The sequence below is a fragment of the Colius striatus genome, chromosome 7 (genome assembly GCF_028858725.1).
Source record: "Colius striatus isolate bColStr4 chromosome 7, bColStr4.1.hap1, whole genome shotgun sequence".
NCBI classification, from domain to species: domain Eukaryota; kingdom Metazoa; phylum Chordata; class Aves; order Coliiformes; family Coliidae; genus Colius; species Colius striatus.
Window position 1 is genome coordinate 39,143,065 of NC_084765.1, and position 19,167 is coordinate 39,162,231.

A 19,167-nucleotide genomic window follows, 5' to 3' on the forward strand; every position below is an offset into this window, starting at 1 on the left:
TTTTAGTATAAATCACAGTTACTTGGGAACAATACTATTTGGAGCTATGATAGTATGAGATCAAAGTGGCATGACAGCCAAGATGCTGATTGAGACCTTTTCACTTCACTAATTTTCACTTTACCGATGCATGAAAACATCTAGAGCCAGTGTGTAATGTTTAGATCACAGTATGATGCAGTCTAAGTTTCCCCTCTGAATATCATTAACTTAGAAGTAAGACCAGAATCTTTGTTTTGTTGCCTCTGCATTTCTGAATGTGTCTGAAGCAAAACTGTACCAAAAATGTGAAGGGAGATAATTGGGTGCTAGTGCGATAAACAAGTATCTCAACATCTCTTGATGTGAAAGCAAAGAATCAAACTGATTGGATATAAATCAAATACATCTATGCATTACAGATAACATTTTCCTAGAATAAATTACATTCCTTCATTCTGGAGCTGTAACTAGGAACTCAGGTTTTGTTTTCTAATATTCATTTGCCTTCACTTAGTTATTAATGCTGCTTTTAGCCTCTGTGGGCTAAGCCATCTCATGTAAAGTACACTATCAACTCCTGTGTGGAAGTCTTGGAAGAGGTAACTATGCTTAAAAAAAACCCAGACCAAAACAACCAAAAAACAACTGAATTTTGGATTTGGAAAGCTGTCCAAACTATTGTTCTTGAGAAAGTGAATATGAATTGTTGGGTACCTGTAGACTTTTTTTAATAAGAATTCTTTTATGTCTATGACAATGCTACATAGAATTGGTTGGTCTCTGTTCTAGTGCTTAATAGAAACTCCTGAGAAAAACAGCTAATTTTGCCCATGATGTCACATCTCCAAGGCATAGCATGTTTGTTCTTTTATCACAACTCCTAGAAATTTCCCTACAACACGTTACCACGTGCTATGTGTTTGCTTCCGTCGATAAAAATGTTATAACAAATGTTATAACTGCCTCTCTCGTACCCCAGCCCCCACGTTGTGCAGCTGGGGCAGGCGGGCAGCACCGTTCCAGCTCTGGGTGGGTGTCACCAGAGGGAGCTGTTACACACCTTCCTCAGCTCTGAACAAACATACCTCGTGCGAAAACCCTTTCTGATTTCGGTGGTTTTCGGTTTTGTTTCAATGCTGGCTACAGGCGATTCTGTGGAAGAAGCTTGTTCGCTCACAGACAAAGTTTTGTAAAGAGGTGAAACTAATCTCTGGAAGCTGCGCGGCTCCCCGAGGGCTGAGCCAAGGCGGCCCGGAGGCAGCCCGGCTGCTCCCCTCCGCAGAGGCCGAGTCCTCTGAGGGGTTTCCCGGCACCCCGCGCTATCACTGCGCTCAAGTTGGGCGCACTGAGGCGCTGCGGGCGGCCCTCTCAGGAGCAGCTCCTCGGTGAGGCGGGGACGATGACTCCCAAAGACCTCCTCCCGGCGCTCTGCCGCGCTGTTGCTCTACAGTGAGCGACGCTTGTGCCATCCCCTCAGCTTTCGTGGCGATACTGCGGTGAGGACCAGGACCCTGTCGCCGCGCGGGGCCGTGACCTCCACGGGGCACCGCTCCGCCGCCGCCATCGCGCGTTGCCAGGCAACGGCCACGTCTCGCGGCGTCATGGCGCCGCCGCCCGCACCCACCGCCTGCGCAGGCGCTCCCCGCCCCTCCGCCAACCCGCCACCGCCATTGGTCGGCTGCTTAGCCAATCAGTTAGCCAGGCATGTTCCCGCTGCCATGCGCGCCGCCCTTCAAACAGCCGGCGGGGGCGGGCCCGCGGCGCAGCCCAACGCGTCTGGGGGCGGGGAGAGCTCGTCCCGCCCTCCCGCGCGGCGCAGGGCGGCGATGCTGAGGCCGCCGGTTGGCTGCCGCGGCTGTCAGTCAGGAGCGGCGGACGTAGGGTTCGGTTGTCATGCGGAAGAGCGGCGGGCGCGGTTTTGTTGTGCTGGGGCAGGCGGGCTGCCGCGGCGCCTCAGGTGAGTCCCGGCGCTCCGCGTCGCGCTGTGCCGCCGCCTCCTCCCGTGCCGTAGAGGCCGGCGCGAACCCAGCCCAGGAGGCCCCGGCGGGAGGTGCCTCCCCGGTCACACTGTGAATAACGGCAGTAACCGGCCCCGCGCCGCCGCCGTGAGGGGGCTGAGGCGGCGGCTGGCGAGTTCGCGCCGCGTGCTCTGTGCCGGCGCGCGGTCCTCGGTTTCCCAACCCCTTCTATCCCACCTTCCCCCTCCTTAGTCCGTGATTGATGGCGGCTCTTACAGGCCATGAGCCCACGAAACAGGGTCGTTAACTTTCGTTCAGTTGCCTCAGCTCGTGGGGCTGGGAAGGGCTTCGAGGAGAGAGGAGAAGGCCGGCGTGGGGAGGCCAAGTGGTCGTTTACCTCTGATGGGGGTGTGAGGGAAGATGCCTGAGCTGCTGCAACGTCACTGCGTGAGAGGTGTTGCACAGGCGCACTGTGGCAGCTGGTATTTTAGGGGGTGGACAGGGCCAGCTACTTGCGTTGCTAGGACCGCTGCTAACTGTGGTAGAGGGTTTCTTTGTGTATCAGCGGGCAAGCAGGTCTTTTAAGCTGAAGAGTGAGTGACACATTATGGCTTTTAATTTCATAGAATGGTAGGAGTTGGAAGGGACCTTTAGAGATCATCTAGTCCAACCCCCCTGCAGAGGCAGGGTCACCTAGATCAGGTCGCATAGGAACATGTCCAGGCAGGTCCTGAAGACCTCCAAGGAAGGAGCCTCCACACCCTCCTTGGGCAGCCTGTGCCAGGGCTCCCTCACCTCAACAGTGAAATATTTTCTTCTTAGGTTTAAATGGAACTTTTTGTGTTCATTCCATTACCCCTTGTCCTGTTGCTAGATACCATTGAAAAAAAGGGATGCCCCAACCTCCTGACACCCACCATTTAGATATTTGTAAATATTAATAAGATCCCCCGTCAGTCTCCTCTTTTAGTGTGACTTCTTCTCAAATAGTTCTGACAAAACCTTAGTCCTGAATTCCAGGGGTCCTGCGGGCTGATGAAGTTTTCATAAAATGCCAAGGGGCTGGAGTCAAGAACATAGAGTTGTTCCTGGACTAGCCAGCAGTGCTGCTCTGGGCTGGTTTGCCAGATAGTCTGTTGCCAGAATGCAGAATGAAAACTAACATTTACAGCAAAATGGACACTGAAGATTTTTATTTCCCCAGTGTACAAATAAGTTACCAGCAGTATGTGCAAAAGGTGGATTTTCCCATGCAGAACATGTAACTGTGATATATACTGGCCGAGTAGTGGAGAGTCAAGTACAGATAAGTGAGATCACTGACTTGACAGGAAAGAACAGATGCAGAATCTGTTTTTCATCAATATTGACACCTTTGTCACTCAAACTGATTTTTTTTTTTTAAATTAGAAAGACACAAATGATCTTTTGAGTTGAATAAGGTCGGGAATTCAGTTGGGATTTGGACCTGAGTATTGCAGATCATTATAGAGCAACAAGTTCTCAATGCCTTCAATGGAAATAACATGATGATCCCATCACATAGTTGGAAAAGTTGCTGCTCTTACTGATCCTGTGAAGTTCTGAGCACTTGGTGGATAGGAATTCAGGATTTTTAATGTTTTTGGAGACTGAGCCAAAGGCTTGGGTACTTTGTTATCAGAGGTCAGAAATTGCTTTAAGAAGCAGAGCGTTGATGGTGCATTCTATGTTGCTATGTAAAAGGTCAGCCCTGTTATTTGGAGAAGGAGGGTTGCCTTTGCTTCATGGCTGGCTGACTTGTTGGGCTATGTGGTATAATTTAAAAAAACCTCATTGTTTTCAAGCCGTCATAGTTGAATCCACGAAACAGAATTCTTTTGTCTAAAGGCAGACAGACACCTGGTCTTGTTATCCTTGACTTACTCTTCAGTTAGGAGGGAGAAAAGAAGGGACTTGAACTATCCTAAAATAGCTGCCTAAATTCAAATACACCAAGTCCCTGAAGTAGAAATAAATGAATACTGGCAATACTGAGAGCTATTTCACTATATTTACTGTCTCACACTGTAGCATTTATGTTGTAGATGCTGGAAGTAGGCTGTGGTAACTCCTGTTTGCTTGTGTCTTTCTGTCTTCTGCACAGTTTTTGTAAAATCCAGGAACTGATGTTAATTTGCATGAAAATCAAGAACCTACTTAGTGCAGGATTGGGATGCTTGAGCAGTTTTCTTCTTCTTCAGCTCACCTGCTCATCACAGTGATGTCAATTGCCTAAAGCATGAAGGAACATAAATTCCTTAATAAATGCAGAACAATCTGTCATATTTCTGACTGTCAGACTCAGAATTTACAATTCCATGCAGAATTGATTCAAACCTACCCAGAAATGCGTTAGCTGTCATGGCCCATTTCTTCAGTGCAACTAAAGAAATGTACTAGTAGTGTTAGCTTTTTAAGCTGGCTCCAGATGTTTTCTGATATGGGTATGAACAGAGGAGATGAGGTCCTTTTATGCCAATCACTGTACAAACCCAGTTGAAGAGCTGTTATTGACCCTGCAGTTCTGTTTGCAAGTCAAACAGGTTGTACTTGCATGACTGCAGGTGGCAAGTCCAAGTGCTTTGCTCCTGTTCCTAATGAGCTTAGGAGCCAAAGAGAAAGTGGCCTCACATGGCAGCTAAACCTGAGTGAAAAGTGAGTTTGTTGCCACTTTCAGCCACAAACAAATCCTTGTTTTCATTTGGTTATCCAGTTGAATTACACCTGCAAAATCATGGTCTCTAGATCCCAACTGGGGGGAGCCTAACGACTCCGATCAATATTTGTGTCATATGAAGCTACATGATGGTTGTTGGACCTATCGCCCTGACTGTAGAATCTTCTCTCCAAAACAATCTCCCTGTTCAGCTTGCAAAAGTATCAACCTTTTGCCAGACACTTTGTTCAAGTTAACAAATGGATAGCTTGAGTCACAAAACCTGATTTATATCTGTCACTGATTTTGCTAGTTTAGTGTCATAGAATAGAGTCATTTAAGTTTGAAAAGACCTTTAATATCAAGTACAACTGCTAACCCAGCAGTGTCACATCCACCACTAAACCATCTGCCTAAGCAGCTCATGTACATGACTTTTGAACACCTCCAGGGACAGTGAAACATCTCAAACACCTTCCTGGGCAGCCTGTGCTAGGGCTTGACAACCTTTCCAGTGAAGGAATATTTTGTAGTACTCAATTTAAACCTCCAAGAAGAGGAGATCTCTTGAAGACCACCAAGGAAGGAGACTCCACAACCCCTCTGGGCAGCCTGTGCCAGGGCTCCCTCACCTCAACAGGGAAATAGTTTTTTCTTATATTTAAGTGGAACTTTTTGTGTTCCAGCTTCATCCCATTACCCCTTGTCCTGTTGCTAGCTACTGTAGAAACAAGGAATGTCCCAACATCCAAACACCCACCATTTAGATATTTGTAAATATTAGTGAGATCTCCCCTCAGTCTCCACTTCTCCAGACTAAACAGCCCCATTTCCCGCAGCCTTTCCTCGTATGAAAGATGTTCCAGTCCTCTGATCATCTTGGTGGCCCTGCCACCATTATTGGGAATAATGTTCTTGTAAAGCTTACTTTATACTGGCTGAAGATTTCAGCATGTGCTACACCTGTATGCCCAAAGAATGTGTCTTTCTGTAAAATCTTCATCAGACATTCCTAGTTCATAACTGACTGTCAGGGATGTCCCTTCATCATAGAGTAATTTACCTTGCAACCAAATATGGGCCAACACATACTGTAGCTTGCTGTAAACTTGCTGCTCAGTGTAGACAAGTCCCTGGGAGTCTGAGTCTCTTAAGTGGTTAAATTTGGAGTGGATGTGATTAAAACTGACATGATACTTTCCCTGTTAGAGCTGTTAGCCAGATGCACAAGCAGCAGCATACTTTCAGTATGTGGTACAACATATAGTTAGTCTCTAGAAACAGAAAATGAGACACTAAAGTGGACATAACTATAAACATTATCACAGTATGTATGTAATGTGTGGTGCTAAAACTTGAAGTAAATGCCTCGTTGTAAGTGAACTTCAGTAATTTGATTATGTCAGCAGAGGAAAAGCCCATATCATCTGTTTTAAATGCTAAATTCTTATAAATGAATAGTGTTGGATATCTTGAGAAACAAAGGCTCAAGTGAATGATATTGGTAATGTGCAATGTTTGTTTCAAAAAAGATACTTTTGTGTGTGTTTGGTCACTTAAATCAGGAAGTTGAGGGTGGTACTTTTTGATTCCCTCCCACTTTTTCCTCATGTGTGATATTTTCCTGTCTTTTGATAGGTTTTGCTGGATACTCAGAAACATTTTTAGGAAACAATGTCCCTTGACTTTGATAGTGGAGCTCTACAAACTCAACATGAAGATGAGGACTATGATCAAGAGGATTATGCAAGAGAACAAGAGGTGAAAAAGAACAAATTATTTCTTCTGAATGCTGTGTATATAGCTTCTTCCCATTTCTCTAAGTGGTTTTTTTTTTTTTAAATAAACTAACCATGAGCCAGCAATGTGCCCTCGTGGCCAAGAAGGCCAGTGGCATCCTGGGATGCATCAAGAAGAGTGTGGCCAGCAGGTCGAGGGAGGTTTTGCTCCCCCTCTACTCTGCCCCGGTGAGGCCTCATCTGGAGTACTGTGACCAGTTCTGGGCTCCTCAGCTCAAGAGGGACAGGGAACTCCTTGAGAGAGTCCAGCGCAGGGCCACCAAGATGATCAAGGGTATAGAACATCTTTCATATGAGGAAAGGCTGTGGGAACTGGGGCTGTTTAGTCTGGAGGAGATTGAGGGGAGATCTTATTAACATCTATAAATATCTAAAGGGTGGATGTCAGGAGGTTGGGACATCCCTTTTTTCTATAGTAGCCAGCAACAGGGCAAGGGGTAATGGGATGAAGCTGGAACACAAAAAGTTCCATTTAAACATAAGAAGAAAATATTTCCCTGTTGAGGTGAGGGAGCCCTGGCACAGGCTGCCCAGAGGGGTTGTGGAGTCTCCTTCCTTGGAGGTCTTCAAGACCCGCCTGGACATGTTCCTATGCGACCTGATCTAGGTGACCCTGCCTCTGCAGGGGGGTTGAACTAGATGATCTCTAAAGGTCCCTTCCAACCCCTACCATTCTATGATTCTATGATTTTATGTTGTCTTTGTTAAGAGCAAAACAGAGTGCAGACTGTGCTTTGCAAGAGTAGCGTAAAAAGAAAAGAGATTATGAAACGTTGCATCTTGGGGGTTTTGCAGGGCTGTATGTAGTGTCTGGAAGACTGTTACTCCTTGCTTTTGCAGTAAATCAAATGCAAAAGGCTAGTGTCACCTACATTTTGTATTTCTTGACAACTTTTTCACTTGCTACAAGTACTTAGAAAGGAACAGCTCTCTTGCTTGAAAATTTGGTCACCTTAGAAAAGAATGAGGAGCGATTTTTTCAATTCTGATTATAAATTCTGTACTTTATAGAAATAGATCCAAATGTTTTGGGATTTCTTTGGAGTTGAAATATTTTGGATGTTCTTTTTGTTTCCTGAAGCAAATGTGCAAAATGGATGTTTAACATGAATGTGCATAAAGATTTCTTACGGGGTGATAAATCCTGTTCATGTCTGATAATGTCCCCAGTGTGTACTGCAGGGATCACTGTCTAGTGTGTAGGTTGTATAGAGACAAATGTTCACAACAATGTGTAGTAGAACGATAGCAGTACAGCTTGGAAGATGCTATTGTACATACTATAGGGAATCTGAGGTCTGTTCGAAACCTTTCTATGCAGATAAAGAATGTTGTGCTTGTGCAGGAGAACAAGTAGTGAAATCATTGTAGGGTTACTAGACTGGGTGAGCCAGAGGGTGCATAACTAGGATGTTTGTTCTGTTTCAGTTGCAACAACTATTGACAGACCTTCCCCATGATATGCTGGAGGACAGTGGAGACCAGCTCTCCAGCTATTCAGACTGTAGCATTCATGAGACTGAGGAGCAGTAAGGCATTTTGCACTATTTTTGATTATTTTTGTTGTGTTTTTGAGAAGAGCAAAATCTCAGTTAATGGGGCGTGCAAAAGCAATCCAAGTAAAAGGGGATCTGTAGTGCAATTCTCAGTATGGCTTGTGTACCATGACAAACATGCCATTTAATTTAACAAAGAGATGGCTGGCTTTGTTCTGTTGTTTTCCTGAAGTTAAAAGTACAAAAAGTTAAGGTGCTTGTCTTCCTTTAGATCACATGAGCCTGGGAATCACGATGGAAGGTGGAATGATCATCCATTGATAAGTGATCCTCAAAATGTAAGCATGTATGAGCAGTGGTGCCATTATAGGAACAGCTTGTTCACAGTAACATGTTAAATATTATTTAAATTCACTAGAGAAATATTTTTCATGCAGGTGACATGTTTTGCAATTCATTGCATTCATTTGAAGTGCTTCTAACTTGAGGGCTTGTAAACCCCAGAAGCAACAGGACAGAGAGAAATCTTAGTTTTGAGAGAGCGATTTTTAAACCTCTTATCCATTCATAGGATTATGAACAAGGACAAAATCTGTACCCTGAACAATTCTTGTGTGACCAGCAAAACAATCACATGGAAAACCATGCAAAGAATTGGAATGGCCTACATAACAATGAAGAGAACGAACGTTTATATGATGTTAAAGAAGATTACCATGGCCAGAATGGTCAAGAGAATCCTGATGACGTGTATCTTGGTAGAGATGGGTTTAATGCTCCAAGTTGCTACCAACAGAACAATATGTATCATCTTCCTGAAAACTTCAGGCCTTATACAAATGGCCATAAGCCAGAATTTAACAGTCAACAAAACAAAATAATAAGTTTTCCAGATGCTGCAAAGGAACATCTTAAGGTATTTCAGAAGCCATCTCTTTTGGAACATTTTCATAGGTCTTTTACTATTGCTAGTCATATTTCTAAATGCTTTCAGTCTCTTATCACTTTAAAAACTGATGTGAGGTTTCTGTAGTCTATTTAAAACAAGGAAACATTCAATAATTGGATTTTCATATGTGCATGTTAGGACTTTTTGTCTTCTCATGTTGGCTAGTTAGAATTCCATGGGGTAGAAGGAATGTGATTCATTTCAGTATGTGCTTACTCCAGTGAGGCTGACACTGGAGTGGAGCCCAAAAATGAAGGGCTACTAGAGCTCCTCTTCATGTCAACCTGCAAAGTGAAAAACATTTTCATTGAGCAAGACTACAGTCATAGTGTTAATTTCTTTCCTCTTACGTATATATTCTCACAACAGCAATTTGCTGCATCTGATGTCGGCAGTGGCCAATCGCCGGAATCTTACAAAGTGACTTACAAACCCTACCAGAATGCTGTTCATCAGAAAATTCCAGTGATCCAAGAAGGAACCAAAAGAAATGAAGTGTTTGAAGATTTGCAACGTGAATTCTTGGATAACGATGGAAGTAAGTGTTTGCTCTTTTAGACTCGAAATAAACTTGTGGAAAAGCCTGGAAATCAGCAGTAGAAAACGTGCTGATCTCAGTAGATTTTTAGTAAGACAACAGCTAAAATTGTGTGGATGACTTTTTATTTTACTCTAGGTTTACATGAGGATAGTCCTGACTTTGTTTTTGTTTTGTTTGGGTTTTTTTTTCCCCGTTTTCTCTAGAAATCAGCTCTGTTTGGTCGGGGTATTTGAATTTCAGGCTATTAAAAATGTAGTATTAACTGGTGAGACCCAAGAGGATGATTTCTGATGGCTTGATCTCAAGTCCTACTGGCATTTGGCCTTGTTTATAATACTGGAAGATAATGACCTGCTATACTTTAGGAAACATACTTTGCTTGTTCCACATTGGTCTTTTTTTCTGTTAGCTACACTTCAAATGACAGAAGTACTTTACTTGTTAGACATCTTGAAAACAGTTGCCACAGTTGAAAGTTGCCACAAGTCTGTGTGTGGATTCACAGCATGTAAACCTTTACTGGGCTTGCTGTTAGACTTGTGTTGGTAGTTCCCACAATACTCCAATCATTACTGCCAGAGCAACTCAGGTGATGTGAATCAAACATGGGTTAAAAAAGAATGCAGTTTTGTGAACTGACAGTGAAGTTCTCACTGTATGAAAGAAGTATCTTGGGGCAGGAATTAATTATGGCGGTGGCTTTCTTGGTTAGTTGACTGTGCTGACTTTGTGTGCTGTTTAAAATTTGGCAGAGTCTTCAGAAAATATGCAAATTCTTCAACTTCAAGTTCTAAATAAAGCAAGAGAAAGACAGCTGGAAGAACTTAATGAGAAGCTAGAACAGAGTGCACAGCAGATTAGGTATCTGAATCATCAGCTTTCAATGGTCAAAGGTAAAATGTTTTGTACTAATACTAATTTTGTACTAAAGTTTTATTTATATCTAGCAACTTTTTTTTATTCTGAAACTGATTTAGGTAGTGTCTCTGCAGCTATTGGTTATGTTTATAAACCTGACTTGGAATTGGGTGGATCTAACCCTCTTTCCCCAACACTGTTTTAAAGAAAATTCTCTGGATCGATGTGTGACTGTGTAACCACCTTAACTTCTACTGCATTTTCAAGACCAACATTGTATTTGAGATCCTGTGTGCTAGGCATTAAAAATCTACAGAAAAGGGAGAGATTTGACAAAATAATGTGTTAAAAGTACAAAAAACCCAACCAGATACCCAACACCAATAAAAGTGTACATCTATGAAAACTATATTTTTATATGTGTGTTGTCTGGTTTAACAAGCCATTTCCTAGACTATATGTATTGAGAAGCTCTTCCAAAATCATCAAAGCTGTAGTGAAGACTGATAGTTGCCTTGGCTTTCCTTTTCTGTGATTCTGTGAACAGATAAAAGAAAGTTGTGAGCTTAGATAATTAAGAATATAACTTTTAGAATGCAAAAGGAGGAAAGGAGAGTTAAAACTTCATCTGTCAACCATTTTGCTGCATCTTGGCTGTTCCTCTAGGAGAATTTGTTTCTCCCTTTAAATGCTGGATGGTGCTAGTTCCTAGGGCTGACAGAATGGGACTTGCTTACATTAGGTGCAAAGCATCAGACTGCTTCCAGGTACGAGAGAGAGGAAGTGGTTGCTGGCTGGAGACTTGACAGTGTTTTTGTTGTATCTTCTGCATATAGCCCACAGTATGAGACAGAAGGGTCCTAGCAAATGGTTCTGTAGAGCAGGGATACTAAACAGTCACGTGGTGTGAATTTGTTGGGTAGCTGGGCTTGTTTCTCTCACAATTATTATATCTCTCCCTTAAGATGAAAAGGATGGCTTGGCTATTAGTCTTCGTGAGTCTCAAAAACTCTACCAGAGTGGAAAGGAACGGGAAGTGCATCTTGAAGGTCAAATAAAGGCCCTTGAAACTCAAATTCAGACTCTTACTACCAATGAGGAGCAGGTACTTTAAATATTTTTCAACTGTTGTGGGAGATCTCTGCAGTTCTATTTGTAATGCATTTATGTTAAACGTGCGTGCTAGTCTCTTGAAACACTTTTCGTGATTATTGCAGAAGTTGAATATATGATGAATGAATAGGTATGTTGGTGAAAAATAGGTTGTATTAAAATCCAGGCATTATCTGAGGACTTGTAGTAACTCTTGCACAAAAGAAAACCAACTGATGTACAGAATATTGGAGCAAAAGTAAAATATGTAACTAGGAGCTACTCTAATACTGTTTCCACAGATACTGAAGCAATCCAAAGTGGCAGAAGTAGCCATGGAAAGCATGCAGAAGCAACTGTTAGAACTTCAGCGATCAGATGCCCTTCAGCGAGCCAGAGAACAACATGAGGCCATTGTTTCAACACTCAAGCAGAAGTATGAGAACCAAGTATTAGCATTAGAGCAGAAACTTGATACTACAAAATCTGCACTCCGAGAACAGGTGAGAAATAATCTTAGGAAGCTGAGTAGTGCATCGGGGAGGCTGCAGAGCTCCCCATGTTTCCTAAACTGCACTTCTTGACCTCTAATTCTAACAACTCCTTCTGGAAGCTGCTAAGCAAATGGAGAGGAAATTCTCTGTAAGTCTCAATATTATGAAGCCCATGCAGTATGTTTGTAAAAACATCTCTTTGCAGTTGTGAGCTCAGATTATGAGTTTGTACATAGCAAATGCGGAGGAGGCAAGAATTCACTGTCTTAATTTCAATCCTGAGCTTTTGTTCTGTGTGCAATCTCTCTTTGAAATAATACCAGCAAATAAATCTGGGGCAGGAAAAACCAATTAAGAAATGAGGGGATATTTTTAATGCAGGAAAAACTGTTTATTAGTCTATTGCCATGCTTTGGTCTCAAAATGATCAAGGGCAACTAACTGCTGAATAGTCACTTTGTTTGGAAATATGGATTTAAAAAGAGAGATAGAAGGGCAAAAAGGCTGGCTTTAAGGTGGAGTTTGGTTTGGTTTGTGTCATATGCTTATAGATCTGATTAAAATTATTCTACCTGACATGTCATAGAGTCCATTACGCTATTAGAAATATTCCAACAGTGTAGCCCAGGCCTTAAGAAGTTGTCCTCATATATTACATAGAGGAAATAGAATTTATTCTCTTTACTTCTAGGTCTGTAATTCTTGTCTCAACATAAATATGGATAAAACCAAATGGGTTGTATGTTTGGAAAAGTAACTGGCACTTGCTTGTAAAAAAGAAGGCACTGCTAAATTTCTATACCACAAAAAAAGCTTAAACAACTTTGTCTCTACTGCAAATCAAGATTTTTCTGGTATTATGTTTGGGACCTTTAGAGAGACATCTTATGCTTTTGAGAGAAAACAGAGAAACCAAAAGGCATAAAGATGAGTCCTGTGCCTTGCAGGGCTGTGTAGGTAACTAAGTAATGCCATATGAAGGTCTACTTTGTATATCATGTGGAAAAGCTACAGTTCCTCTCTTATAGAGCATTGGAGAGCCAAGCTAGCTTGGCTTAAGCTCTGTTAAAATAAACTAAATTGAGTTAAGGTCAGGCTTATTATAAATAATGTGTAAGTGCGATCTTTTTCTGCAGTAGACTAACTATATGTGATTAATTACGAGGGCTAATGAGACATGCTGAAAACTAACTGCTCAAGGCAATACAAGATACTTCATATACATGCATGTCTATATATGAGTATAGGTACTGTCTCCTAGTGAAAACTTTGCTGGAAGAGAGGAGTTGTCATCCAAGGCTGCATTTGATCAGTGATGGACTTACCTGGCCTCTACCCCTTTAGATTCTTTTTCTCCTGTGTTTGTATGTATTGATTTTTTTTTTTTTGCACCTGAAACTGTCCTACATTGTTAAGTCTTTGTAACATGAGTAAAAATAACCTGTCTTCCTAGCAAGAGCTTTGCAAAAATCTAGGAGAACATGTTAAGCAGCTCGAAAAAATGCTGGCAGAAACCAAATGTGAAAAAACCGAAATAATAAATCGACTGACAAGAAGCCTTGAAGAAAGCCAAAAGCAATGTGCAAATTTACTGCAGTCAGGTCAGCCTTTTACTCATACCTTATCTTCCCTTGCAGAAATGGCTTCATTTTTTTGAAGTATAAAATCACAGTTCTATGCTCCTACTGAAATAGAATCAACATCAAGCTAAAAGTGTACTAGCCCATTTCCTGTGCAGTGCATCAGTCAGACTTAAAAGAAATTAAGTCTAGACTGAAGTTTAAAAAAAAACAGTAAAATATTTAATAAAACCCAGCACCACCACTCCCTCTTGTCCCTCACCAAACCCCCCAAAACAATTGAGTAATTGTTATATATATTTTGTGCTGCATATGTGTAAACTTTCGTTTTAGACTAAATAACAACTGTTAGGAGCAAGCTACTTATTTTTGGTTGGGCACTTGAATTGCCAAATTCAAATCTCAAATAGAAAAGATTTGATTTTGTAGCTGGAGACTGATTCTTGGGAATTTGTATCAGTAGGAATAGCATGAGAAATATTCTGCTTTGTGTTTGACTTGTGCCCACCTTTACATGTTGAAATCTTTTAATAGTAATATATGTAGTAGCTCTTAGCAAGCTCAAGGAAGTAGGAAGACAATAATGCTGATTTGTCAGTCGACACTGCTCTCTTTTAACAGTGATCTTTTTTCAGTTTGCATGCTCTTTCTTGCATATTTATAACTTGCTCTTTTTTTTCTTCCCTGTAATAGGCTCCATGCAGGAGACAAATCAGCTACGGTTTCAGTTGCAGCAAGCTCAGTCTGCGCACTTGATAAGCAATAACATGAACAAGACCTTGCAGGTTAATTAAGTGTATTAACTATTTTACTCCTCTTTTAAGGGAGGGAGCATTGTAGCTAAGAGATTTGTAGTTGAAACAGTTTTGGAGAAATAAGCATGTCTTCTACCAGCAAAGAACTCCCCACTATTTCATCTCCTAGTGTTGCATGGGCTGTTGGTTTGTGGGGTTTTAAAAGTTCAGGTGCATATGTATCAGATTTGTACTGATACCATGCATCTATCTAACCTGCTTATGGAAAAAGAAGGCTAGAAATTCGGTGTGCTGAGAATCACATTACTTAATTAGTTGAAGATATGGTTCTGAATTGTATCTTTTGCCAGCAAACAGGAATAGTAGGGAGTCCTCTGTAAAATGAGTGGAGTCCGTGTTTCCGATCCAGTTCATACACTTTACTTAAATCTATCATCTTGGAAATTATGAAACCCAATAAGTACTAAAGTAATGGGCTGTTTTTCCAGCTATATACTTGTCTGTTGTTATCCATTTTAATATACAAAGGCAACAGGCAAGAAGTAAAAGCAAAAGAAATAATACTTCATATCTGAACCGTAATAAGAGTAATATATGGAGCAACAGAAAATACACCCTAATGAATTTATAGGCTTAACTTATGATTTACTGGAGATATCAAAAATGATGGTTTAAATAAAACTAATGCTAGATGATTCATAGAATCATAGAATGGTAGGGGTTGGAAGGGACCTTTAGAGATCATCTAGTCCAACCCCCCTGCAGAAGCAGGGTCACCTAGATCAGGTCACATAGGAACATGTCCAGACGGGTCTTGAAGACCTCCAAGGAAGGAGACTCCACAACCCCTCTGGGCAGCCTGTGCCAGGGCTCCCTCACCTCAACAGTGAAATAGTTTTTTCTTGCTTTTAAGTGGAACTTTTTGTGTTCGAGCTTCATCCCATTACCCCTTGTCCTGTTACTATCTACTATAGAAACAAGGGATGTCCCAATCTCCTGACACTCACCCTTTAGATATTTATACATGTTAATAAGATCACCCCTCAATCTCCTCCAGACTAAGCAGCACCAGGTCCCACAGTCTTTCCTCATATGAAAGATGTTCTATACCCTTGATCATCTTGGTGGCCCTGCGCTGGCCTCTCTCCAGCAGTTCCCTGTCCCTCTTGAGCTGAGGAGCCCAGAACTGGACACAGGACTCCAGATGAGGCCTCACCAGGGCAGAGTAGAGGGGGAGAAGAACCTCCCTTGACCTGCTGGCCACACTCTTCTTGATGCATCCCAGGATGCCATTGGCCTTCTTGGCCAGGAGGGCACATTGCTGGCTCATGGTTAGTTTATTATCAATCAGGACTCTCAGGTCTCTCTCTGCAGAGCTGCTCTCCAGCAGGTCACTCCCAGCCTGTACTGGTGCATGGGGTTGTTCCTTCCCAAATGCAGGACTCTGCACTTGTCATTGTTGAACCTCATGAGGTTCCTCTCTGCCCAACTGGTCGTGATCCCGCTGAATGGCAGCACAGCCTTCTGAGGAATCAGCCAGTCCTCCCAGTTTGGTGTCATCAGCCAACTTGCTTGAGGGTACACTCTGTCCCCTCATCCAGGTCGTTGATGGAGACATTGAACAAGACTGGCCCCAGAATCGGTCCCTGTGGAACTCCACTGGCCACAGCCCTCCAACTCGATTCTGTGCCATTGATCACCACCCTCTGGGCTCTGTCATTCAGCCAGCTCTTGATCCACCTCACTGTCCACTCATCCAAGCCACACTGCCTGAGCTTTATGATGAGGATGTTGTGGGAGACAGTGTCAAAAGCCTTGCTGAAGTCAAGGTAAATGACATCCACTGCTCTCCCTTCATCTAGCCAGCTGGTTATGCACTCATAGAAGGATATCAGGTTGGTCAAACAGGATTTGCCCTTGGTGAAGCCAAGTAAATACAGCTAAATACAACTATAGAAAGAGTAGCTCCAGTATTTGTTTCCTCTGGAAGAGTTATGGGGGGCCTAATGTGTTCGTCTGGAGTTTCTCTGCTAAATGTAATTTTTTTTCATCCTATAAGGAAGAATTAAAGGAACTGAAGGAAGAAATAGCTTTGTATGAGTCTGCTGCCAAGCTTGGAGTATTTTTGAATGATACAAGTGGAGAGCTGCGTACAAGCTTGGGTGATTCCTATGTACATTTGGGTATTCAAAAAATCCCCACGAAGAAACCAAAGTTCTGCAGGTATTGTGTGATCCTTGTTTTGAAATAAAAAGCTACAATCCTTAAGAAACTGTACAAGTGATGTGTAAGAGATGATCTTACTGAATCAATGTATATTTTTTTGGTAGATAATTGAAATGCTGTTTATAGTGTCAGGTAATTTGGGAAACAGGAAAGTGGATTAATATGGTGAATTGGATGCCTGACTGCTGCTTAATAAGCATTCAGGTTTTGTAGGGACTCTGTTGCTGTTCCTGTGGATTATATGTATCCTGTGCATGGATTCTTTTTTCCTCAAATATTCCACATACTTAATGCTAAAGTTGTCTTTTTAAAACAACCAGTCTAGTTGCATCAAAATATCTCATGTCATACGAGAATGACTCTTTTGGGGAAACAGATGAATAAACAAGTTTTCTTTACATTCTTCATTGCAACCTGATGAAAAAGCAAATGGCTTCTGCATTCACGTTCTCTCATTTTTTCCTATTACCTCTTAGACATCCATGTTTCTAGTAGCTTTAGTTTCCTTTTCTTTGCTACTAGTCCTTTTCAGGTAAATGTTTTTTCTTTGAAATACTGAACTAGCTATGTCTTCTTTAATAGTGCAATACAGAACAGAGACATGGATAAGGAGCTCTCGAAAGATGAAATTATTGTAGAATTAAAAGCTGAGCTGGAACGTTTATTGAACAGTAATAAAATGAAGAGAAACCAAATCACTCAATTGCAAAATGATCTTAAAGATTGCCAGAAGACATTGGAGGAACACAAGCAGTTGTTGAAAGCAGAGAAAATATCAAAAGAGTCAGAGGTTTGTTCTCTTATACCTTTTTACAAGTGAAAATGATGATGTCAGATGAGTTCTAATATGATGGCTTACTTGTTTGGTAACACTTAAATGGCCCCTCTGTGTTTTTCAGAACTAAATTTCATTGGAGAAGGTAGAGGTTTTTTAGCCCAAAAGACCTTGTATTCTCTCAGAGAAAGCTGATAGTATCATTAGGTTATACAAATGGAAGACTAAACTGATTGCTTTCAGAGACTCTTCACTGTGTAATTTGATCAACAAAGAATAATATTGCATCTTCACCCCATTATTAGTTTCCCTCTATAAACTGATCAGCCATGTAACACCTGCTCTAGTAATCTATACCTTGTGACCTGGATGTGGGATAGGAACAGCATATCCTTGAGAAGTGTGCTCGCTATTGAATGACGCTGGGCATTCAGCTTGCAAACACAATGTCAAGTGTGTGCTTCTTTAAACCTTCACGGTGTTATGAGGTTCAGGAATTAATCTAGAATAACAGTGATACTGTTACATCTTGCACTGCAATCATTTCCTTTTGGGTTTTAGAATTTTTTTCTAAGTAAGATTTTTATTTTACTTTAAAGCATTTATTTGACCTTTTAAAGCATTAACTTCTAAGTCTTCTATGTCTTGAAACTTATCATCTTGATTTTGTTTTTAGCCTGTCACAAATCTGAGTGATAAGTCAGTGGCCAGTCCTTTGGTTTCTGATAATCTTAAGGAAGAAGTTTTGAGACTCAGAAAGGCTAATGAAACTTTGATGCAAGAAGTTGAGGTGAGACAGAGATATTGCTCATCCCTACCAAAAACACAACAAAAAACCTTTGTGCTAAACCTGTAACTAGAAAAAGTTCTTTACAACCCACTTGTTATGTGCCTTTTGTTTGTCCAGAGCCACAGATCAACTATTGAAGAACTGAAGGAAAATGAGGAAAAGCTGAAAAACTTAAATCAAGATCTCTGTTGTCAGATGAGAAAGATGGTTCAGGATTTTGATCAGGATAAACAAGAGGCCATTGACAGGTAAGTCTGTTAACTCCACTTAGTTCCATTTGTGTGTTTCTAGCCTGCACATATAATCATGTATCTGCTCTCTGGTACAAGGTGAGGTCAGCCCTAGAAAGCTGTTTTCTTATGTAATGGAAGGTGAACTGTGTTTTATGTGTGAGGAAAACCTAGGTAGTCTTTTCCTTTCTTGAAATTGTAGATGTGAAAGAACTTACCAGCAACATCATGAGGATACAAAAGCACATTTTGAGAAAAATCTGATGGAGAGATACGCTGCAGAAAAACAGGAGCTTATTCAAACTTATGAAGAGACAATCTCCCAGTTGAAGTAAGACTTACCATTTCTTCTACTTTTACTGAAATTTTTACATTTCTTGTCTGCCCTTCAGTTCTATTACACTTTTTTCCTAAAACAGACTTGCTGTCCTGTGACTGTAAAGACTAATTGATAATAAATAATCTGTCCTCTGAAGGGCTGACGTAGAGGAGCTGAACAGAGAGATAATGGCAGTGAAGGAGTATTACATCAGAGTCTGTAGGGAAAAGGACACCTTGGAAGCTACTTTAATGAAGAAATTTGAGCAGGAGCAGCAGCTGAAGGAAGAGAAGGTACTAATGAAAATACCTCTAAATCATGTCGTTTTAGACTGTTCTTAAGATGGGATATCCATAAGTGTATTTATCTTTGTTTGGGGAAGATACTTGGAAGAGATTCAGCTCTGTCAGAAAGTTCATACATATGACCCACTGGTTGTTAAATTAACCTGCTTTTGTGTCTCAGGATTTAAAGTATTTTAGAAACAACCCTTTCCAATATCTGTTTATTTTCACCTCATCAACTTTCATAATCTGTGGAGAGTGCTCAGTCAGCAGCACAAGGTTTTACATGCGTGAGACATTTTCCAAAAAACCTGAATGGTGATACAAGTTTTACATAACACTGATGTGATAATATTGTGCTT

At 41.4% G+C, this 19,167-nt stretch overlaps 1 protein-coding gene across 6 annotated transcripts in view; it reads left to right on the forward strand.

Moving 5' to 3' along the window:
• The first annotated feature begins 1,855 nt into the window (after positions 1 to 1,855).
• CEP152 (centrosomal protein 152) overlaps positions 1,856 to 19,167 on the forward strand; it is a 29,772-nt gene continuing 12,460 nt past the window's right edge. For 3 of the 6 annotated variants that reach the window (XM_062000214.1, XM_062000216.1, XM_062000218.1), the window contains exons 1-17: positions 1,856 to 1,939; positions 6,256 to 6,378; positions 7,845 to 7,945; positions 8,184 to 8,250; positions 8,484 to 8,828; positions 9,231 to 9,399; positions 10,155 to 10,295; positions 11,226 to 11,365; positions 11,655 to 11,855; positions 13,300 to 13,447; positions 14,120 to 14,211; positions 16,241 to 16,404; positions 16,990 to 17,197; positions 17,859 to 17,972; positions 18,090 to 18,220; positions 18,405 to 18,533; positions 18,679 to 18,814. In XM_062000214.1, the coding sequence (XP_061856198.1) occupies positions 6,292 to 6,378; positions 7,845 to 7,945; positions 8,184 to 8,250; positions 8,484 to 8,828; positions 9,231 to 9,399; positions 10,155 to 10,295; positions 11,226 to 11,365; positions 11,655 to 11,855; positions 13,300 to 13,447; positions 14,120 to 14,211; positions 16,241 to 16,404; positions 16,990 to 17,197; positions 17,859 to 17,972; positions 18,090 to 18,220; positions 18,405 to 18,533; positions 18,679 to 18,814 (2,373 nt within the window). In that variant the 5' untranslated portion in view covers positions 1,856 to 1,939; positions 6,256 to 6,291. Of the gene's footprint in view, positions 1,940 to 6,255; positions 6,379 to 6,643; positions 6,691 to 7,844; positions 7,946 to 8,183; positions 8,251 to 8,483; positions 8,829 to 9,230; positions 9,400 to 10,154; positions 10,296 to 11,225; positions 11,366 to 11,654; positions 11,856 to 13,299; positions 13,448 to 14,119; positions 14,212 to 16,240; positions 16,405 to 16,989; positions 17,198 to 17,858; positions 17,973 to 18,089; positions 18,221 to 18,404; positions 18,534 to 18,678; positions 18,815 to 19,167 lie in introns of those variants that run through there. The other 3 variants (XM_062000215.1, XM_062000217.1, XM_062000219.1) reach the window with 3 other exon arrangements.